The sequence below is a fragment of the Etheostoma spectabile genome, unplaced genomic scaffold (assembly GCF_008692095.1).
Source record: "Etheostoma spectabile isolate EspeVRDwgs_2016 unplaced genomic scaffold, UIUC_Espe_1.0 scaffold00001583, whole genome shotgun sequence".
Lineage (NCBI taxonomy): Eukaryota > Metazoa > Chordata > Actinopteri > Perciformes > Percidae > Etheostoma > Etheostoma spectabile.
In genome coordinates, this window is record NW_022602775.1 from 2,896 (window position 1) to 20,108 (window position 17,213).

General features: G+C 40.4%; 1 protein-coding gene across 1 annotated transcript; it reads left to right on the plus strand.

Moving 5' to 3' along the window:
• Positions 1 to 1,902: 1,902 nt before the first annotated feature.
• On the plus strand, positions 1,903 to 17,060 carry LOC116675163 (hemicentin-1-like). The gene is given in 15 exon segments (XM_032507191.1): positions 1,903 to 1,968; positions 2,543 to 2,680; positions 12,397 to 12,518; positions 12,644 to 12,884; positions 12,993 to 13,052; positions 13,140 to 13,259; positions 13,416 to 13,466; positions 13,469 to 13,549; positions 13,765 to 13,884; positions 14,039 to 14,164; positions 14,544 to 14,672; positions 14,771 to 15,064; positions 15,165 to 15,284; positions 15,369 to 15,495; positions 15,589 to 17,060. Coding segments are annotated over 12 exon segments (1,764 nt in total). The 5' UTR covers positions 1,903 to 1,968; positions 2,543 to 2,680; positions 12,397 to 12,518; positions 12,644 to 12,727; the 3' UTR covers positions 15,968 to 17,060.
• Positions 17,061 to 17,213: the final 153 nt, after the last annotated feature.

Genomic DNA, 17,213 nt, shown 5'->3' on the forward strand with positions numbered 1-17,213 from the left:
GGCTCCATCCGAGCGCCTCATTCGTCCGTATCAGAGGTGAGTTTCCTGTTAAGGTTTAGCCAGGGCTATCCATTTAACGATCTATAGATATTAATATCATCTTGATGATCTTGAAATACGTGCTATACGTCTCCAGAGCCTCCGGTCTTGAAGGGTGAAGCCCATATGTCTCAGACGTCATCCAGGGGGGCTCTGCTATGCTCGACTGTCCCATCCACGGAGACCCCAGCCCGGTCCTCCGCTGGCTCCGGGATGGAAACCACTGCTGCTCCGCGCCATCCGAATGCAAGCACTTCACACGGATCCTTGGTCATTTACAGCATCAGTGTAAATACAGAGTTTCCATTATGTTTTATTTCATTTTACAGCACTGAGCCTTTCTCTAGGTATTTTTTGTTAAACTAAGTTTTAATGATTAAGCCCAAACTACATACATCCCTAAATGTTTTTCCAAATGTCTTGGAATACAATGGAGCAGTATTCATCCTATCCAAGCTTCATCTGCAGTCCCCTTGGGTGGAGTCTGTGATTGTCCTGCAGCATCCTGTTCCCACCTAAATCCGATTTATTTCAGTCAGAGAGGCTAACAGCATTAGCAACAGAGGGAGGAGATGAACAGAGAGCTAGATGTTCCCAGACTCTGGCCCTCTCTCCCCTAGCCCATAACCTTGTTAGGTCTCTAACTGCTTGCTGTAATTTATTTTTTGCAGGTTGCAGTTGAGACTTTCTCACAGACAGATGACTGTTCTTTCCCGCAGAGCACTCTAATGTGAAAATTCTCCTCACTGGCCCAATAATATCTATTACGAAAAGGAATTTAATGGAATAAAGTCTCATCTGCCCAGTAGAAAATGCCAGCTTTTATTTTTTGTTTGTCAGTTTTCTCTTACCATAAAACTAAATGTGATCTAAGACACAGTTTTGTCCTTGAGGTTTGTGGCCCCATTAGAGGAAAATTGTTCCTCAGAGTAACAATTAAGCCCCACTCTCCTCCTCTTTCCGTTTGCTCTACAGGCTGCAGATGAAGGGGAGTACCAGTGTGTGGCTGAGAGTGAAGCTGGAACAGCTGAGAGGACCATTACTCTCAAGGTTCAGAGTGAGTTCTATGCTTATAATTTCACACGTTGTCAGAGGATATGAAATAATTTAAAAGCTACAATCAACCGCACATTTAAGTTGTATGCATGCAAGTTTTTTTACCTCTCAAAATCTGGCTTCCCATTCTAAGAACTATTTCAACTTATTCAGTCATTTTGTCTTCCATTTGTCAAATGTTGGTTTCATTTGACGTATTGCATATTTCATAGTGTCTCTCCTTCCTTTGATCTCTCCAACGCAGTTAATGGAGGCTACTCTAACTGGGAGGAATGGGGTCCATGTAGTAGCACCTGTGGTCAAGGCTTTCAAGAACGAATCAGATTTTGCACCAACCCAGAACCGGCCAATGGCGGCCGATCATGCAGCGGTCCCAGTATTGACTCTAGGAAATGTCAAGCTGGTCTCTGTCCAGGTCCAAACTATTTTTGTTGTTCTTACTTCACCTTTCCATAGTAGCTGATATTTTGTCTGATATTTGTCTGTGTCAGTGTCTCATAACGTATTACAACTTCTTGTGTGCATGAATGAACAAATTATTATTGTTAAGGTTACCTTACAGACAGTGTACACACACCAAAAGGAGTTTTCCAAATGTGAGCTATGGGTATTGTTACAGTATTTGTAAAGAGATAAATTGGGCGTTTATTGTTACATGTTACAATAAACTGTTATAAATGATTATAAATTATTCAAATGCATGTCTGTCTGGTGATGACAGGAGAGACTCCACGCAAGACCAGAGGCAGCCTGATAGGCATGGTGAACGACAGAGAGTTTGGTGTGTCCTTCCTGGAAACCACATTACAGACAATGTTGAAGAGGGGAGCAGCACTCTGCAGGCACACCTGGACAACATCCCTCCCAGTGTGGGTAAGTGACTACACACTCCCTTGGGTTGATATCACATGGCTAGAAAGAAAGGTCTCTGAGTCATTTAGAGCTGTGGTTTTACACACAAAAGTCTTTGGTCGTACACAATAGCGCAAATATAAAATGTCCAAAAATGTGGGACAATCCAAGATGTAGTGGACTCAGAAAGTTCATCTTTGTTACTCACCTTAGCAAAGCATGGGTTTAGCAAGCTTTTAAAGGCTACATTAAACATTTATATTCATAGTAAAGCAACCAATCTTTACATATTGGCATTTACAATAAAGGCTTCTTTTAAATGGAGAAAAGAATATTCATTCTTTTTTGAGACAAAAAAGGGTGATCAACTTCATGATGACCCATGGTTTACTTTATTTACCACTTCACTAAATAGGTAACGATGTTCATTTTGGTAAAAGCTGGAGTATGTTCTGTTGTTTTTGTTATTTCTTTTGATTAAGAACTTAAAACAGGAGAGCCCATTTTTGGATGTGGTCCTAATCCTGTGTAGACTTTATGCGCTGTACCTCTGTAGTTCTGTGAGAGGCCAAGAGCTGATGCTTTGTCGTCGTAGGTCCCTTGCTGCGGGTGCTGGTGTCTGCGTTTGCTCCCATCTACTGGACTACTGTGCTGCAGAGTGGAGTAGCCAGAAACGGCTACTCCCTCACTGAGGGCCAGTTCAGACAGGAGTCTCAGCTGGAGTTTGAGACCGGTAAGCTCTGCCCCAGATCACCTTCACATGTATGCATGTCAATAACAAGTGGATATTTTTAAAAACCTTGATTTATTTAAGGTAAGGTTGATTCCAAGAAAAGTTTTGGGAGCTAGCCTAGTTGCTCAACTCATCTGTTGATGATGAAAATATTGCTTTGTAGATACAGTATATCACTCATGTTTTCATGGCAACTTTTGTATAACTTGTTGTTAGTGTTTGTAGACACAAACTTAAAAGAGCTTCTAGTCATAAAGGCCCCATTTATGAAATGTGCGTACGACCTAAAACAGGCATAGTAAGGGCATACGCTGATTCCTACGCAAACCTTGGCATTTATCAATTTGAACGTGAGCAGGCGGCAAAAAAATCTAACGTCTGGTCTGACTTTGTGTATGCAAGTTTTCGAGTCAGTGTGGACTTACGGTGCAACATGTAACAGGAGAAGGAGAAGTCATCAGTTGATCACTTATCGACAATGGCAGATCTGTCTGTTTTTTGGAGACCTCTATGAGCCGAGCAACAGTGCACACACAAGCCACGGATGGGGGGTGAGGGACGGGAGGGGGACCTTGCTATAAATGCCTGAAAAAGTCTGCAAAATTGTGGGGTTTTGCACAACATTGCGCAGGAAAACAGGGTGTCATAAATGTAGTATTGGAGCCAGATGACCCGATGCCCAAAGAGCCGTGTCCAGCACAGCCCCAACTGGGGCTATACGAAGAAGACAGGATATTACTCCTCGCTTTCAAAAGGTATAGTGTTGACTTCCGGTTATGGCGGCACGGTGAGCAGACGCGTTTTCCTCGTGCTCAATTGTTTTTTAAGAAATCCTGCATTTTACTCCAGAGTGAGGATATATAAAGAGACACAATTGTAACCGCAAGAGTAAGCTACTTCAAACATGCCAAAAAAAACGGCTAAGGAGAAGAAGACGATGGAAAATTCCGAGCATGACGGCCAAGAGATATGCCAGGAGCTAGCTGAAGAGGAGTCGTGCTCATCAAAGCAGGCACCCGCGGCTGCCTCCGCGGTCACCGTACAAGCCATAAACTTGGATAATCCTTCACCAAAGGACATCATGCTTGCCATAAACTCATTCAAACAAGACTTTAACATAAAAATTGACGGTGTACTGACGGAAATAAGGAATGTCCAAACAGACGTCAAAAACTGCAGCGGGCGTATCATGGAGGCCGAAACGCGGATATCTACGGCAGAAGACGATATACAAACCCTGAAAGAAACAATCGAAAACCTTGAGAGTAAGACCAAAAATCTCACTGACAAAGTCAACGATTTAGAAGGGAGAAGTAGACGTAATAACCTGCGTGTACTGGGCATACCCGAGAAAGTAGAAGGCAACGACATTTGCTCCTTTATGGAAAAATGGATAGCGGATACTTTGAAGATAGCGCCGCCGGTTTTGGAGAGAGCGCATCGGATAACAGCGAGCCAAAGTTCCACCAGGTATCCGAGAACCGTCATCGTCAAGTGTTTAAGCTACAAGGACAGAGAAAATATTTTGAGAGCCGCACGGATACGGAACGAGGTGACGTACCAAAACAATAAAATAAGATTTCTTCCTGACCTGCCAGCGGAGGTGTATAAGCAACAGAGAAAGTACGACGGCGTGAGGAGGCGGCTGCGGGAACACGGACTGGACAAACACCGGATCATATATCCTGCACGGCTCCTGCTGACCGTCGATGACCGTGCGGTCGTCTTCAACACACCAGCGGACGTGAACAAGTACATCGTGGAGCGGGAGCCGGTGACTGAGGAAGGCTAGACTGAGTAGCTACGTCCTAATGAGAATTCATATTACACTAAGAGGTGTGTAGGGCTTACTTTTGTTGGAAACTAGGCATTGTACTACTTACAGACTTGATTCTCTTAAGGTACAAGTGTAAAGTTTTAATAGGCCCGGTTTTAAACTCGGTTTTGTTTTTTCTATTGTGTTTTCCGCTTGAAATGCAACTAGTTACTTTCCAAATAAGTGATGAAAGCTACGCGTATGTTATATGGCGTTATCTGTCTCACGTGGATAGTTACAATAATCTATCTGGATACTTTTGTATATAGATAAGCAGTTGGGCTGAGATTTGGTTTACAAGTGAATAGTTCCTCAGTATAGTGTGGACCTATTGCTGATAATGGAGGGAAGATATGTTGGGGTTTGGGGGAGCCTGAATGTTCTAGGGTGTCAGGCTTGGGTTTTGGGTGAGTCGCTCTCTTCTTTTTTGTTTTGGTTAAATTCAAAATTGTACCCTTTCATAGTTTTTATTGCTGTGCTTGCACTAAGGTTATTGGCCCCTTTCAAGGTTAACCAACATACTATAACAAATGATAGATGTTTTGGTTGAATTTGTCTCTTGGAATTGTAGAGGCCTACGTAAACTTACTAAAATAAAACAAGTAGTAGGTAGAATTAAACAGCTAAGAGCCAAAATTGTGTTCCTACAGGAAACACACATGCTAGATCACGAGACAATCAAAATTAAACGGAGGTGGCCAGGTCAGGTACTATCTTCAGCTTACTCCTCTAATTCCAGAGGAGTCATCACCTTGATACATAAGTCCATTCCTTTGCGCATAGATAAAATAACTAAAGACCCCAACGGTCGATTTTTGATTGTACAGGGAAAGATTCTGTCAACTCAGGTTAATCTGGTTAATGTGTATGGACCTAATGATGATAATGCAAATTTTTATAGTGACTTATTTTTGAGAATCTCCACAATGCCTGGAAGACACATAGTGGCGGGTGACTTCAATTGTGTTTTGCAGCCCACTAAGGACCGGTCGTCTGGTACAGACAACACTCATATAAGGTCTAGGAAAACTTTACAACACTTTATAAAGGAACTTAACCTGGTGGATATATGGAGGGCTCAGAATCCACTAAAAAGGGAATACTCATGTTGGTCGAGCACTTCTAAAGGATACTCAAGAATAGACTACTTTTTGATATCAGCTGAACTAATTTCCTGCATCAGAAACTGTCAATACAGTAGTATTCTAATATCAGATCACGCTCTTGTATCTTTGACATATGTTGAACCAAAACTTGTTCATAATCGTACTAAATGGAGATTTCAGATACACTGGATGCAAGACAAAAGATTTCTTGAGTTCTTAGGGAAACAGATTGATTACTATTTTGAACACAACACCACCCAAACGTCAGCTACAATTAGATGGGAAGCCTTTAAGGCCTTTATACGAGGACAAATTATAAGTTATACGAGCAGAAAAACAAAGGAGAAACATGAGAAAACTAAAGCCCTTGAAGTCAAAATTAGTTTACTAGAGGAAAAGAGTTTACAAGCAGGCCAAAATACCGATAATGTTTTAAAAGAATTACTATTGTTAAGGACCCAATATAATGAAATAACTCATGAAATAGCAGCAACCAATTTATTAAGATTAAAGCAACAATTTTACGATCAGGGAGAGAAACCAGGCAGGCTGCTTGCTTGGCGAATAAAACAACAGGAATCAGAAAGAGCAATTACTAGTATTGAGGACGGAAATGGTAATATAATTATAAACCCAATGGACATTAATAAAGCGTTTAGAATTTTCTATGAAAAACTATATTGCTCTGAACATCTGCCATCGACTGAGACCAACTCCGTGTTTTTTGATAACCTTAACATTCCCAAAATACCTGAAGAACTGAAAATTAAGTTAGATAACGATCTTACTGCAGCTGAAGTTATGGAGGCTATAACTACATTAAAAGGTGGTAAAACAGCAGGACCGGATGGCCTGCCTATCGACCTATATAAATATTTCAAAGATAAACTGGTTAGGCCACTCCTTGACATGTATATAGAATGTTGTGATAGTAACTGCCTTCCTACTTCTATGAGAGAAGCCTTGATCATCCTTTTACCAAAACCTGGAAAACCTAATACAAAATGTGAAAATATGCGACCTATAAGCTTGATAAATACAGATACAAAAATATTAAGTAAAATTTTGGCAAGAAGGTTAGAGACCGTGCTCCCGAGCATTGTGGGGGATGATCAAAATGGGTTCATTAAGGGCAGACAGGGATTTCATAATGTGAGACGTGTCCTAAATATTCTGCATAGTCAAAAAGAGGACAAGGATACAGCTCTTCTCTCGCTTGATGCAGAGAAAGCTTTCGATAGAGTTGAATGGACTTATCTATTTGACGTTATTGTGAAATTTGGATTTGGTAGTTCCTTTCTGCGTTGGATAAAACTATTACATTCCAATCCCACAGCTGAAGTTTTAACCAATGAGGTGGTCTCTGAGCCGTTTAATATTACAAGGGGTTGTCCTCAAGGTTCACCTCTGTCCCCACTTCTATTCATTTTGGCTATCGAACCGCTAGCAATAGCCGTAAGGACTAGCACTCACATACAAGGGATAACAATGGGTGGCATGGAACATAAAATAGCTTTATTCGCTGACGATGTTGTGCTCTTCTTAAAACAGTTAAACACCTCTATTCCAGCACTTCTAGAGCTGATTAGTCAGTTCGGAAATATCTCCGGGTATAAAGTCAACACATCAAAGTCATCGTTAATGTTGCTCAATAAAAATGTCTGTCCAGCTACATCACATTTTTTCACCTTGAAATTAACGTCCAGTTTTACATATTTGGGTATTAAAATAGCTCCCGAATTAGAAAATATAATTTCTACAAATTACAATGCACTAATGGAATCAACATCTAAAGAGCTAGAGAGATTGCTACCTTTACCAATTTCATTGATTGGAAGGATAAATATACTGAAGATGACTACTTTGCCTAAATTCATGTATCTATTCCAAAATATTCCTTTGGCGCCACCTGTTGGATTGTTTTCGAAGATTAACTCGTTATTTAGGAAATTTATTTGGAACAAGAAAAGCCCCCGAGTTCGTCTATCTCTTCTTTATCTTCCATTTGATACGGGAGGGTTGAAATGTCCCAACCTGTATTGGTACTATTTAGCTGCACAACTGAGGACAATGATGTTTTATTTTTCCTCTGAAGAAAAACCATCATGGGTGGATATGGAGTCTTGTGATTTTGCATTGCCATTAAACTTGTATTTATACTCAGATAAGTGCAAACAACTGAAAACACTCACCACGCACCCCATTGTTAGGAATATGATTAAAGTATGGTTTGAAGCTAAAGAGTACATGAAAATAGCGGACTCTCTATCCCAGTTTAGCCCCATTTGGGGCAACACATTATTCAAACCAGGCACGAAGGACTCAGGATTTCGGTTGTGGGCTGAAAAAGGAATAAGCAAAATTAGTGATCTGTTTTGGGAAGGAACGTTGATGTCGTTTGAGCAGTTATTTACTAACTACAATATTCCAAGAAAACATTTTTTTAAATATTTACAGATAAGGAGTTTTGTTCTATCTGCGCAGAACCAATTGTTAAGCTTGCCAGTACTTTCTTCCTTGGAGGAATTAATTACGAAAAAATGCAATAATAAAGGATTAATATCAGTGTTTTACAACTGGCTTGTATCAGGGTCTACTGAATCATCTAACCCAAAACTTGAATTATGGAGGGTGGGATTGAGGGAGGAAATATCTGAGGATGAATGGAGACAAATATGTACATACTCTCAGAGACAGTCAGGTAACGTTAGCTTAAAACTACTTCAATATAACTGGTTGATGCAGACTTATATAACTCCTGTCAAATTAAATAAGTTTAATAAAAATGTGCCTGATATATGTTTTAAATGTAGAGAAGCCCAAGGAACATTTGTGCATTGTGTTTGGGAGTGCAACATTATTAGAGAATTTTGGGTAAAAGTGATCAATATTACAAAGACAATTATATCCATGAATATTCCTCTAGAAGCAAAAACGATCCTGCTACACTTGTATCCAAAAAATATTAAGCTAAACCACCAACAGCGTACATTTACAGATCTAGCTATACTGCAAGCTAAAAGAATGATCGCTCTTAGCTGGAAAAGGTCTGATCCACCAGTTGTTGGAGCTTGGATTAGGTCCATGGCACAGTGCATGGTTTTGGAAAAAACAACATATTTTATTAAAAACAAAATGAATGTATACAAAGAAATTTGGAAGCCGTTTATTCAATACATTAAAAACAATAATATTGATCACTTTTTACAAGAAGTGTAACTATGAAGTAGGGCTATTCTTTAATAGATTGGATTGTTTATTTTCCTTTTCATTATTGTGTTTTGCTGGAAAATGTAAGTTTCGTGTGTAAAGTACAGTAATGTATATTTGGTTTCTTGTCTTTGTAATTTATTTTTTAAATGTGAAGAGAGCGTTGTGTTCGGTTGTATTGGGGTGGGAACTGAGTGTTAATGTATCTTTGTGAATTGTCTTGTAAAAGAAAATTTCAATAAACATACTGTTAAAAAAAAAAAAAAAGGTATAGTGTTATGTTTGGCAATGATATTCAATACAGGAAACATGACGTTGCAAAACATTTTTATTTAATCTTCAGCTTTTTGTTTGTCTTTTAAAGTGTTGTTAATGGCCACAAGTGAACGATTTCTTTCTGCCATTGACCGACATCGGCTTGTTTTTCTAGCCCCTCTGCTGTAAGGAGACAGGGTCGGGGTTGAGGTCCAGCACAGGAAACACAACTAAAATAAAAAAAAAAAAACACTGAATAAACTCTGCTACCATGTGTTTATTTAAATATAAGTACACCTACATGTAGGCCTAACAGATTGCAATATAAGCCTATATATTACTATTAGGAGTATACACCTGTCAAGGATGCATAAATTAAATAAACTTATGGCAACATTGTTGACCACATCAATGATCTCTTTCAATTCCGCATTCTTCCTACAGCCTGATACCAGTTTTTAGGCTGCCAAATAGTACACACGTTAATGCAAATTAAAGTGAGATGAGGGTTTCAATCTCCACCTCTGAAATGTGCCGCTTCTTAGCCGGATTACAACTGGCCATATTGTAAATAGTAGGGGCAAGGCCTCAAAACCGAGAATATATTAGGGCGTGATATTTAAATTAGGATCGTTTCCAGCCGCTGCATTTATCAATGTACGATCATTCTTACGCTCTGATTGTTGTGATACGAACGTTTCATGAACCCCATGTGAAGCCTGTCGTAAGGCAAGGCAAGGCAGCTTTATTTGTATAGCACATTTCAGCAACAGGGCAATTCAAAGTGCTTTACACAAAAACAGTTAAAAAAATAAAAACAGATAAAACACAAGAATAAAAGTTATAGTGCAGTATAAGAAATTAAACATTAAAGAAATGAACAATCCTTTAAAGAAAGGCAACATCAAAAAGAAAGGTCTTCAGCCTTGATTTAAAAGAACTGAGAGTAGCAGCAGATCTGCAGTTTTCTGGACGTTTGTTCCAGATATGAAGAGCATAGAAACTGAACGCAGCTTCCTCCTGTTTAGTTCTGATTCTGGGGACAGAAAGCAGACCTGTCCTAGATGACCTGAGAGGTCTAGGGGGTTTGTAGTGTAGTAGCAGATCAGAAATGTATTTTGGCCCTAAATCATTTATGGGTTTATAAACTAGCAAAAGTACGTTGAAATCAATTCTTTGAGGCATAGGAAGCCATTGTAAAGACTTCAGAACTGGAGTGATGTGATCCATTCTCTTGGTCTTAGTGAGCACTCGAGCAGCAAAGTTCTGAATCAGTGGCAGGTGTCTGATTGATTTTTTTTAGGGAGACCTGTAAAGACACCGTTACAGTAGTCAAGTCTACTGAAGATGAAAGCATGGACCAGTTTTCAAATCCTGTTGACACATAATTCCTTTAACCCTTGATATATTCTTAAGGTGATAATAGCCTGACTGTAATTGTCTTAATGTGGCAGCAAAAATTCAGGTCAAAGTCCATAACTACACCAAGATTTCTGGCTTTGTCTGTTGTTTTTAACATTGTTATTTGAAGCTGAATGCAGACTTTTAATTGTTACTCTTTTGCTCCAAAAACAACCACCTCAGTTTTTCCTTCAGTTAATTTCAGAAAGTTTTGGCACATCCAGCCGTTTTTGTATTGGACTATAGTCCCCTTGCAATAAGGTTATGTAAATTTGTGTGTTGTCCGCATAACTATAATAACTTATTTTGATGTTTTCCATAATCTGAGCCAGTGGAAGCAAATAGATGTTAAATGGAAGAGGCTCCAGAATGGAGCCTTGGGGAACTCCGCATGTCATGTTTGTATGCTCAGATGCATAATTACCTATTGACACAAATTAGCCCCTATTCTTTAAGTAGGATTCAAACCTGTTTAGTACTGAGCCAGAAAGGCCAACCCAGTTTTCCAGACGGTCTAGTAATATGTCAGGGTCGACCGTGTCAAATGCAGCACTGAGATCAAGTAATACTAAGACTAGAACATTTTGCCACTATCTGTGTTAAGGTGGATGTCATCAAAGACTTTGAGCCGTCTCAGTGCTGTGGTGTGGTCAGAAACCTGACTGAAAGGCATCAAAACTGTTGTTTAGTGACAAGAAATGGTTGAGTTGTTTAAAAAACGCTTTTTCAATGTATTTGCTTAAAAATGGAAGGTTTGACATTGGCCTATAGTTGCTCATTAGTGATGTGTCTTGATTGTTCTTTTTTAAGAGTGGCTTGATTACTGCAGTTTTCAGGGCCTGTGGAAAGATACCTGAAAGAAGAGACGTGTTCATAATCTGTAGAAGATCAGAACCCACACATTTCAAAACCTTTTTTGAAAACACCTGTTGGTAGAATATTAAGGCAACACGAGGAGGTTTTCAGATGTTGTATAATGTCCTCCAGGTTTTATTGGTTCAATATATGAAATTCTGTCATATTGAAATTAGTTTTGCCTGAACACTGTGACAACACATATCCTGTACTTGATTTGGAGGCACTGACTGTTTGTCTAATCTTCTGAATTTTGTCTTTGAAGAAGGAGGCAAAGTCATTGCAGGCCCTGGTAGATATAAGTTCAGATGCTACTGGTACTGGAGGGTTTGTTAACCTATCGACAGTAGCAAACAAAGCACGTGAATTATTGTTGTTTCTAGCGATAATGTCAGAGAAGAAGGATCTCCTTGCATTCCTCAGTTCAAAATTATAAATGCAAAGTCTCTCTTTACAGGTGTTATAATGGACCAGGAGATTTGTTTTTCGCCACCTTCGTTCAGCTTTTCGACCCTCTCTTTTTCCTGTTCTCACAAGTAGGACATTTCTCCATAGGTCTCTTTTCTTACCAGAGACAACTTTGACCTTAGTGGGAGCAATGGCATCAATAACATTTGTAATTTTACAGTTGAAATTATCTACAAGCTCAGTGACTGAGACCCCAGAAAAGGCGGGTATGGAGGAGAAAAACTGAATAAATGTTTCACTGGTGAACTCAGAAAACTGGTGTTTTCAGTGATATACCGTTTTCTGATTTGCTTTGTTTGGACACTTTTGGGCACAGAGATAGTGCCGTTAAAGAAAACACAGGAATAAACGTAAGATTATTTCTGTGCTCATATCTGCGCTGGTTTCTATGTTAGGTTGATAAATGAGGGCCAAAGTTTTCATCTGCGAGCACTGCTTCTGTGTTTTTTTGTAGTTTACAAAATGACCAGCAGATGGCAGTACTCCCTTCTGACATTCATCAGTTTACACATGAATGCAATTAATTCTAGAACAGTTTCAGCAGAGCATGCTCCATTTTGTATGTAAATGAGTGGTCATTTTATTGTTTTAATCTCTTTAAACAGGGGAGATCCTTCGTTTGACCCATGTTGCCAGAGGTCTGGATTCTGAGGGAGTTTTACAGATTGACATCGTAATTAACGGATTTGTACCTCCTTCATTGTCATCATCTCATCTGAGCCTACAAGTATGTTTATTGCTGTCATTACAATGTATATTTAAATTTCTCAAACTATATGTCAGTAGAGAGTTTGACGACATTTGCAAGCTCCTCTGCCCTTTCTCTGACCTGATTTCTTTTGTGTCCCACAGGAGTTTGATGAGTCATATGTGCAGACGGGCCAAGGGCAGCTGTACGCGTGGTCATCGCAGACCCACCAGGGAGGAGGAAACCCCATGGTGCTGCGCTGTAATCACACCATTATTTATGAAGGTCAGGAGGAACGCCAGGGCCCCGTGCTCCAGCTGCTCAAGGTTTCTGGGATGAACAGCGTCTACAACATGTTAACTCTCACTTTGGACTTCCACATCACTGCTAGCCTTCTCACACCAGGTCTGGGGGAAAATTAACAAAATATTTCAAAGTTCACTATCACAACATCACATGAAATACTGCATCTGAATTTTGAAACAGCCATGAACTAAAGTTTTCTGATTGCAGATGGTTATGGAGAAACATGCCCCAAGGGTTTTATTCTTGACACAGCGTCCTACTGTGCTGGTATGCTGCTTTGCTTTTTTTAATGCCTCATTATCTTGTTCACCAAACTAGTTGTAATATTATTATTATTCAATGTGTCCTTATTAGATGAGGACGAGTGTGTGCTTCAGTCTCCCTGCTCTCACTCATGTAACAACATCATGGGAGGCTTTTCCTGTGCCTGTCCCTCTGGCTTCACCATCTCTACAGAGACCAACACATGCCAAGGTGAGACCAAAAAAACAAGGTTTGATTAATTCTCAGATACACAATGGTAATGTCCCAGTTAAGAAATGTCCTAGTTAAGAAAAAGAAAAATCCTCTTTGTCATTTAATCCTCTGACTCAGCATTGACCTCATTATTTATGTTTCACTTAATACCAGATATCGATGAGTGTTCCCAGGGTTCACACATGTGCCACTACAACCAGCAGTGGTCAACACAGTTGGCACATATCGCTGCCAGGCCAAGTGTGGACCAGGATTTAAGCCCAGCATCGCGGGAACCAGCTGTGAAGGCAGGTCACTGTTAATCACTGTTAAACTGTCTACACAACATTTCACACAGAGCCATAACAACTTATCTTCTACTGTGGTTGTTGTGCACGTTCCCTTTTCTTTGTTGAATCCAATTATATTTTTCATCCTACAATAATCAATCTACATCAATTTTCGTACTTGTGTACAATATGCTGGATGTCAATAGTAGATTGATGTCAATTGCGTGTTTCAGATGTGGATGAGTGCCAAGAGTCTGCCGTCTCCCCATGCCAGCATCAGTGTCTCAACACTCTGGGCTCCTACCGCTGCATCTGTCACCCTGGATACCAGCTGTCAGGACACCGGTGCATCGGTCAGTCAACTAAACTATGTGGGACTCCCACGGGTTATTAAGAGCTCACAATCTTGGGAATTAAATAATTTAGACTTTCAAAACAAGGTATGTAGAAATAAGATAACGTCTTAAAATAACTAACAGGTCTGTTGTAATGGTTGCACTTTTGCAGACATCAATGAGTGCATGAGGAATGTGTGCCCGGCTCACAAGGAGTGCCGTAACACAGAGGGAGGATACCAGTGTTTTGACAGCTGCCCAGCTGGCATGACCAAATCAGAAAATGGTGCCTGCATGGGTGAGTGCCAATCATACTTAATTTTCCTTTAGGTGCTAAATGTAGCATTAAATCATGACATAGAAATACAGCATCAACTCATCTATGCCTTGACTAGAACACCTGTGATTTCACTGATTAATTTATCTATGGACGTTGATGTGACGGTTGATCAAATAACCTGGTTGTGTCTGCATTAGTAGAACCAGTGGAAGCCAACAGGACTGTACAGACCTCGATACTGCATTTTAGGTTGCGTAACACCAGGTCAGATTTAACAGGATTCCTTTAGGGCACAAAACAGAAAGAGGTCACTGGATAAAGATGATCAGAAGAGTTGCAGGAGATGCAAATGTAATAGATGTTTGTGCTGATATACTGTTAACTGCATATTTTCCAGATGTTGACGAATGCCAGGATGGAAGTCACATGTGTCGCTACACTCAGATCTGTCAGAACACAATTGGAGGTTACGGTTGTGTGTGTCCCAGAGGTTACCGATCTCAGGGAGTAGGCCTGCCATGTCTGGGTACAACATCTGCTGTATCTGTTTTACACTACACTAATACTGTACTACATACTACAATGATACTCACGCATGAGAATTTACTTGTTCTATCTTTTCAGACATTGACGAGTGCCAGCAGACACCAAACCCTTGTGCCTACCAGTGCCGCAACGTGCCTGGCAGCTTTAGGTGCCTGTGCCCTCCTGGTACTGTGCTGCTTGGAGACGGGCGCTCCTGTGCGGGGCTGGAGAGAGGGCTAACCTTCACCAATGGCACCAGAGTCAGGGCAAGACTCCACCCACAGCTGGTATCGTCTCTCGGTCAGCCAATCCTCTCCCGTTCTCCTGGAGTGACTCGCATCACCAGGCAGAGCTGTCCTGTGGGCTACACCAACAGAGACGGCACGTGTGTTGGTGAGTGTGCAAACTCAAAACTCACTTTAAAAAATCTACATACATCATACCGTCTTGTCAACTCTAGATTATAACACTATTCACATTAATCTCTGTACAGATGTAGATGAATGTCTGCTCAGGAAGCCATGTCAACACGAGTGCCGAAACACCATTGGCAGTTTCCAGTGCCTGTGTCCTCCTGGCTATCAACTCCTACCCAATGGCAAGAGCTGTAAAGGTAAGAGTTTCATTAAACGGTAACCTTCTTCCTCCCTCCTCCCTTTTAAAATGATCACAGCTAATCTGTTTTCTCCACCTATAGACATCAATGAATGTATAGAACAAGGAATCCAATGTGGACACAATCAGATGTGTTTTAATACCCGAGGAGGATACCAGTGCATGGACACACCCTGCCCTGCTTCCTATCAGAGTGGAAGAAGCCCCGGGTAAATCACATGACTAAAAAGTTTTGGAAAGTGTAATTACAATAATTAGGCTGTAGATATTGACGTTTTCCTCTTTTGTGTTGGCCTTTAAAGGACATGCTACAGGCCCTGTTCTCTGGACTGTGCCACAGGAGGCTCTCCTCTGCTCCTGCAGTACAAGCTGCTCACTCTCCCCTCTGGCATTCCGGCCAATCACAATGTGGTACGACTGTCGGCTTTCTCAGAGTCAGGCATCCTGCAAGAGCGTACGTCTTTTACGGTACTTGAGCAGGAATCAGTGTCAGGTGGAATGGGCCGGTTGTTTGGCATCAGAGACGAGGCAGGCCGGGGGATCATCTTCACCCTGCGGGCTCTGAACAGTCCGGGACTAGTGCGCCTCAAGGTGCAGGCCACAACCATCTCTCTGCAGGGCCGCATCACCTACCAGAGCATCTTCATCATCTACATCTCCATCTCAACGTACCCCTACTGAGCCTCTATGCTGCTTTACAGAAGACTCTGCCTCCCAGCGGCCTCTGGAGGCCTCTTAACCACAAGGCCATTCCCCCCCAAGACCCTGTGCCTCGGACACATTTGGCCATGCAAAGAAGTGCATAAGAACATACAAGAGTAGGTGGACATGGATTTCATGAAGATGTGTTCATCCATGGTGGAAAAAGTCCTTTACAGTAAATGTTCATTAGGCTCTGTTGAATTAATTATAGAGCAGAACCTACGCTGTAGTAGAAATCTGAACTGAGAAACATACTGGACTTTTGTTCATATTCACTATACGCCCTATTTGGGGATATATCTTTCTAACCAATATCTGAAAATGCAGAATGCAAAAAAAATGTAATGTAAACCAAGCACTGAAGTTATTTACTATCCATCAAGAACCACCACTTTTTTATCTTCTGCGATCTATCATTTTGTTCGCTTACTTTACAATGTTATCTAATTCTGGGACAGATTTATTTTTAAACAAAAATATGTTTTGCAGCCCACACTTGACAGTTAAGAAATTTTACACTTTTCCCCCTACCACTTTAATTTATTGAAGTCATTTGAAAGCATCACTGGTTTAAACAACCTCTAGTCCCAGAAGATTTGAATTAATCAGGATCTACTAGCATCGTGATAACAAACCTTTAATGGCACATTGTAACATTGGCTTGTAGCTATCTAGCAAGCAACACTGTTTCCTATATGTTTTTTATACTCTTTTATACAGGTTTTAAGGTGCTAATTTGAATGTACTGTAGTGTTTTCAATACTCACCACAGAGTTTGACTGCACTTACTTTATGCAGTGTGTGTCATTAGCTACAAAATGACATGGCTTTTCTGCATTCATAACACTATACACATTTTAAAACTCAATTCAACATTAGAAGTAGTTGGTGTTCAGTCCTAAAATGTTTGCCATCAATATTCAGATCTGAGAAGGGAGTTGATCTGAAAGAAAACATAAAATGCTAACAGTTGCAGTAAAAATGTGTGCTCTACTCCTGCAGATTAAAGAAATATTTCCCTGTTGCTGTAAATGAGTGTCAAATAATTCTAGAAATAAAATGGACAACACTTGTAATTGTCTATTTAAGGGATCTTCAACAGGGCTTCCGCAACCCCAGTTACTGCAGGGGGGCGGCCTAATTGTTGATCTTTTTTTATTTTCTTTCTCCAACATTTGGTCTAAAATGTATCTGAAACTATACATTAACATCAATATCCAAAAAT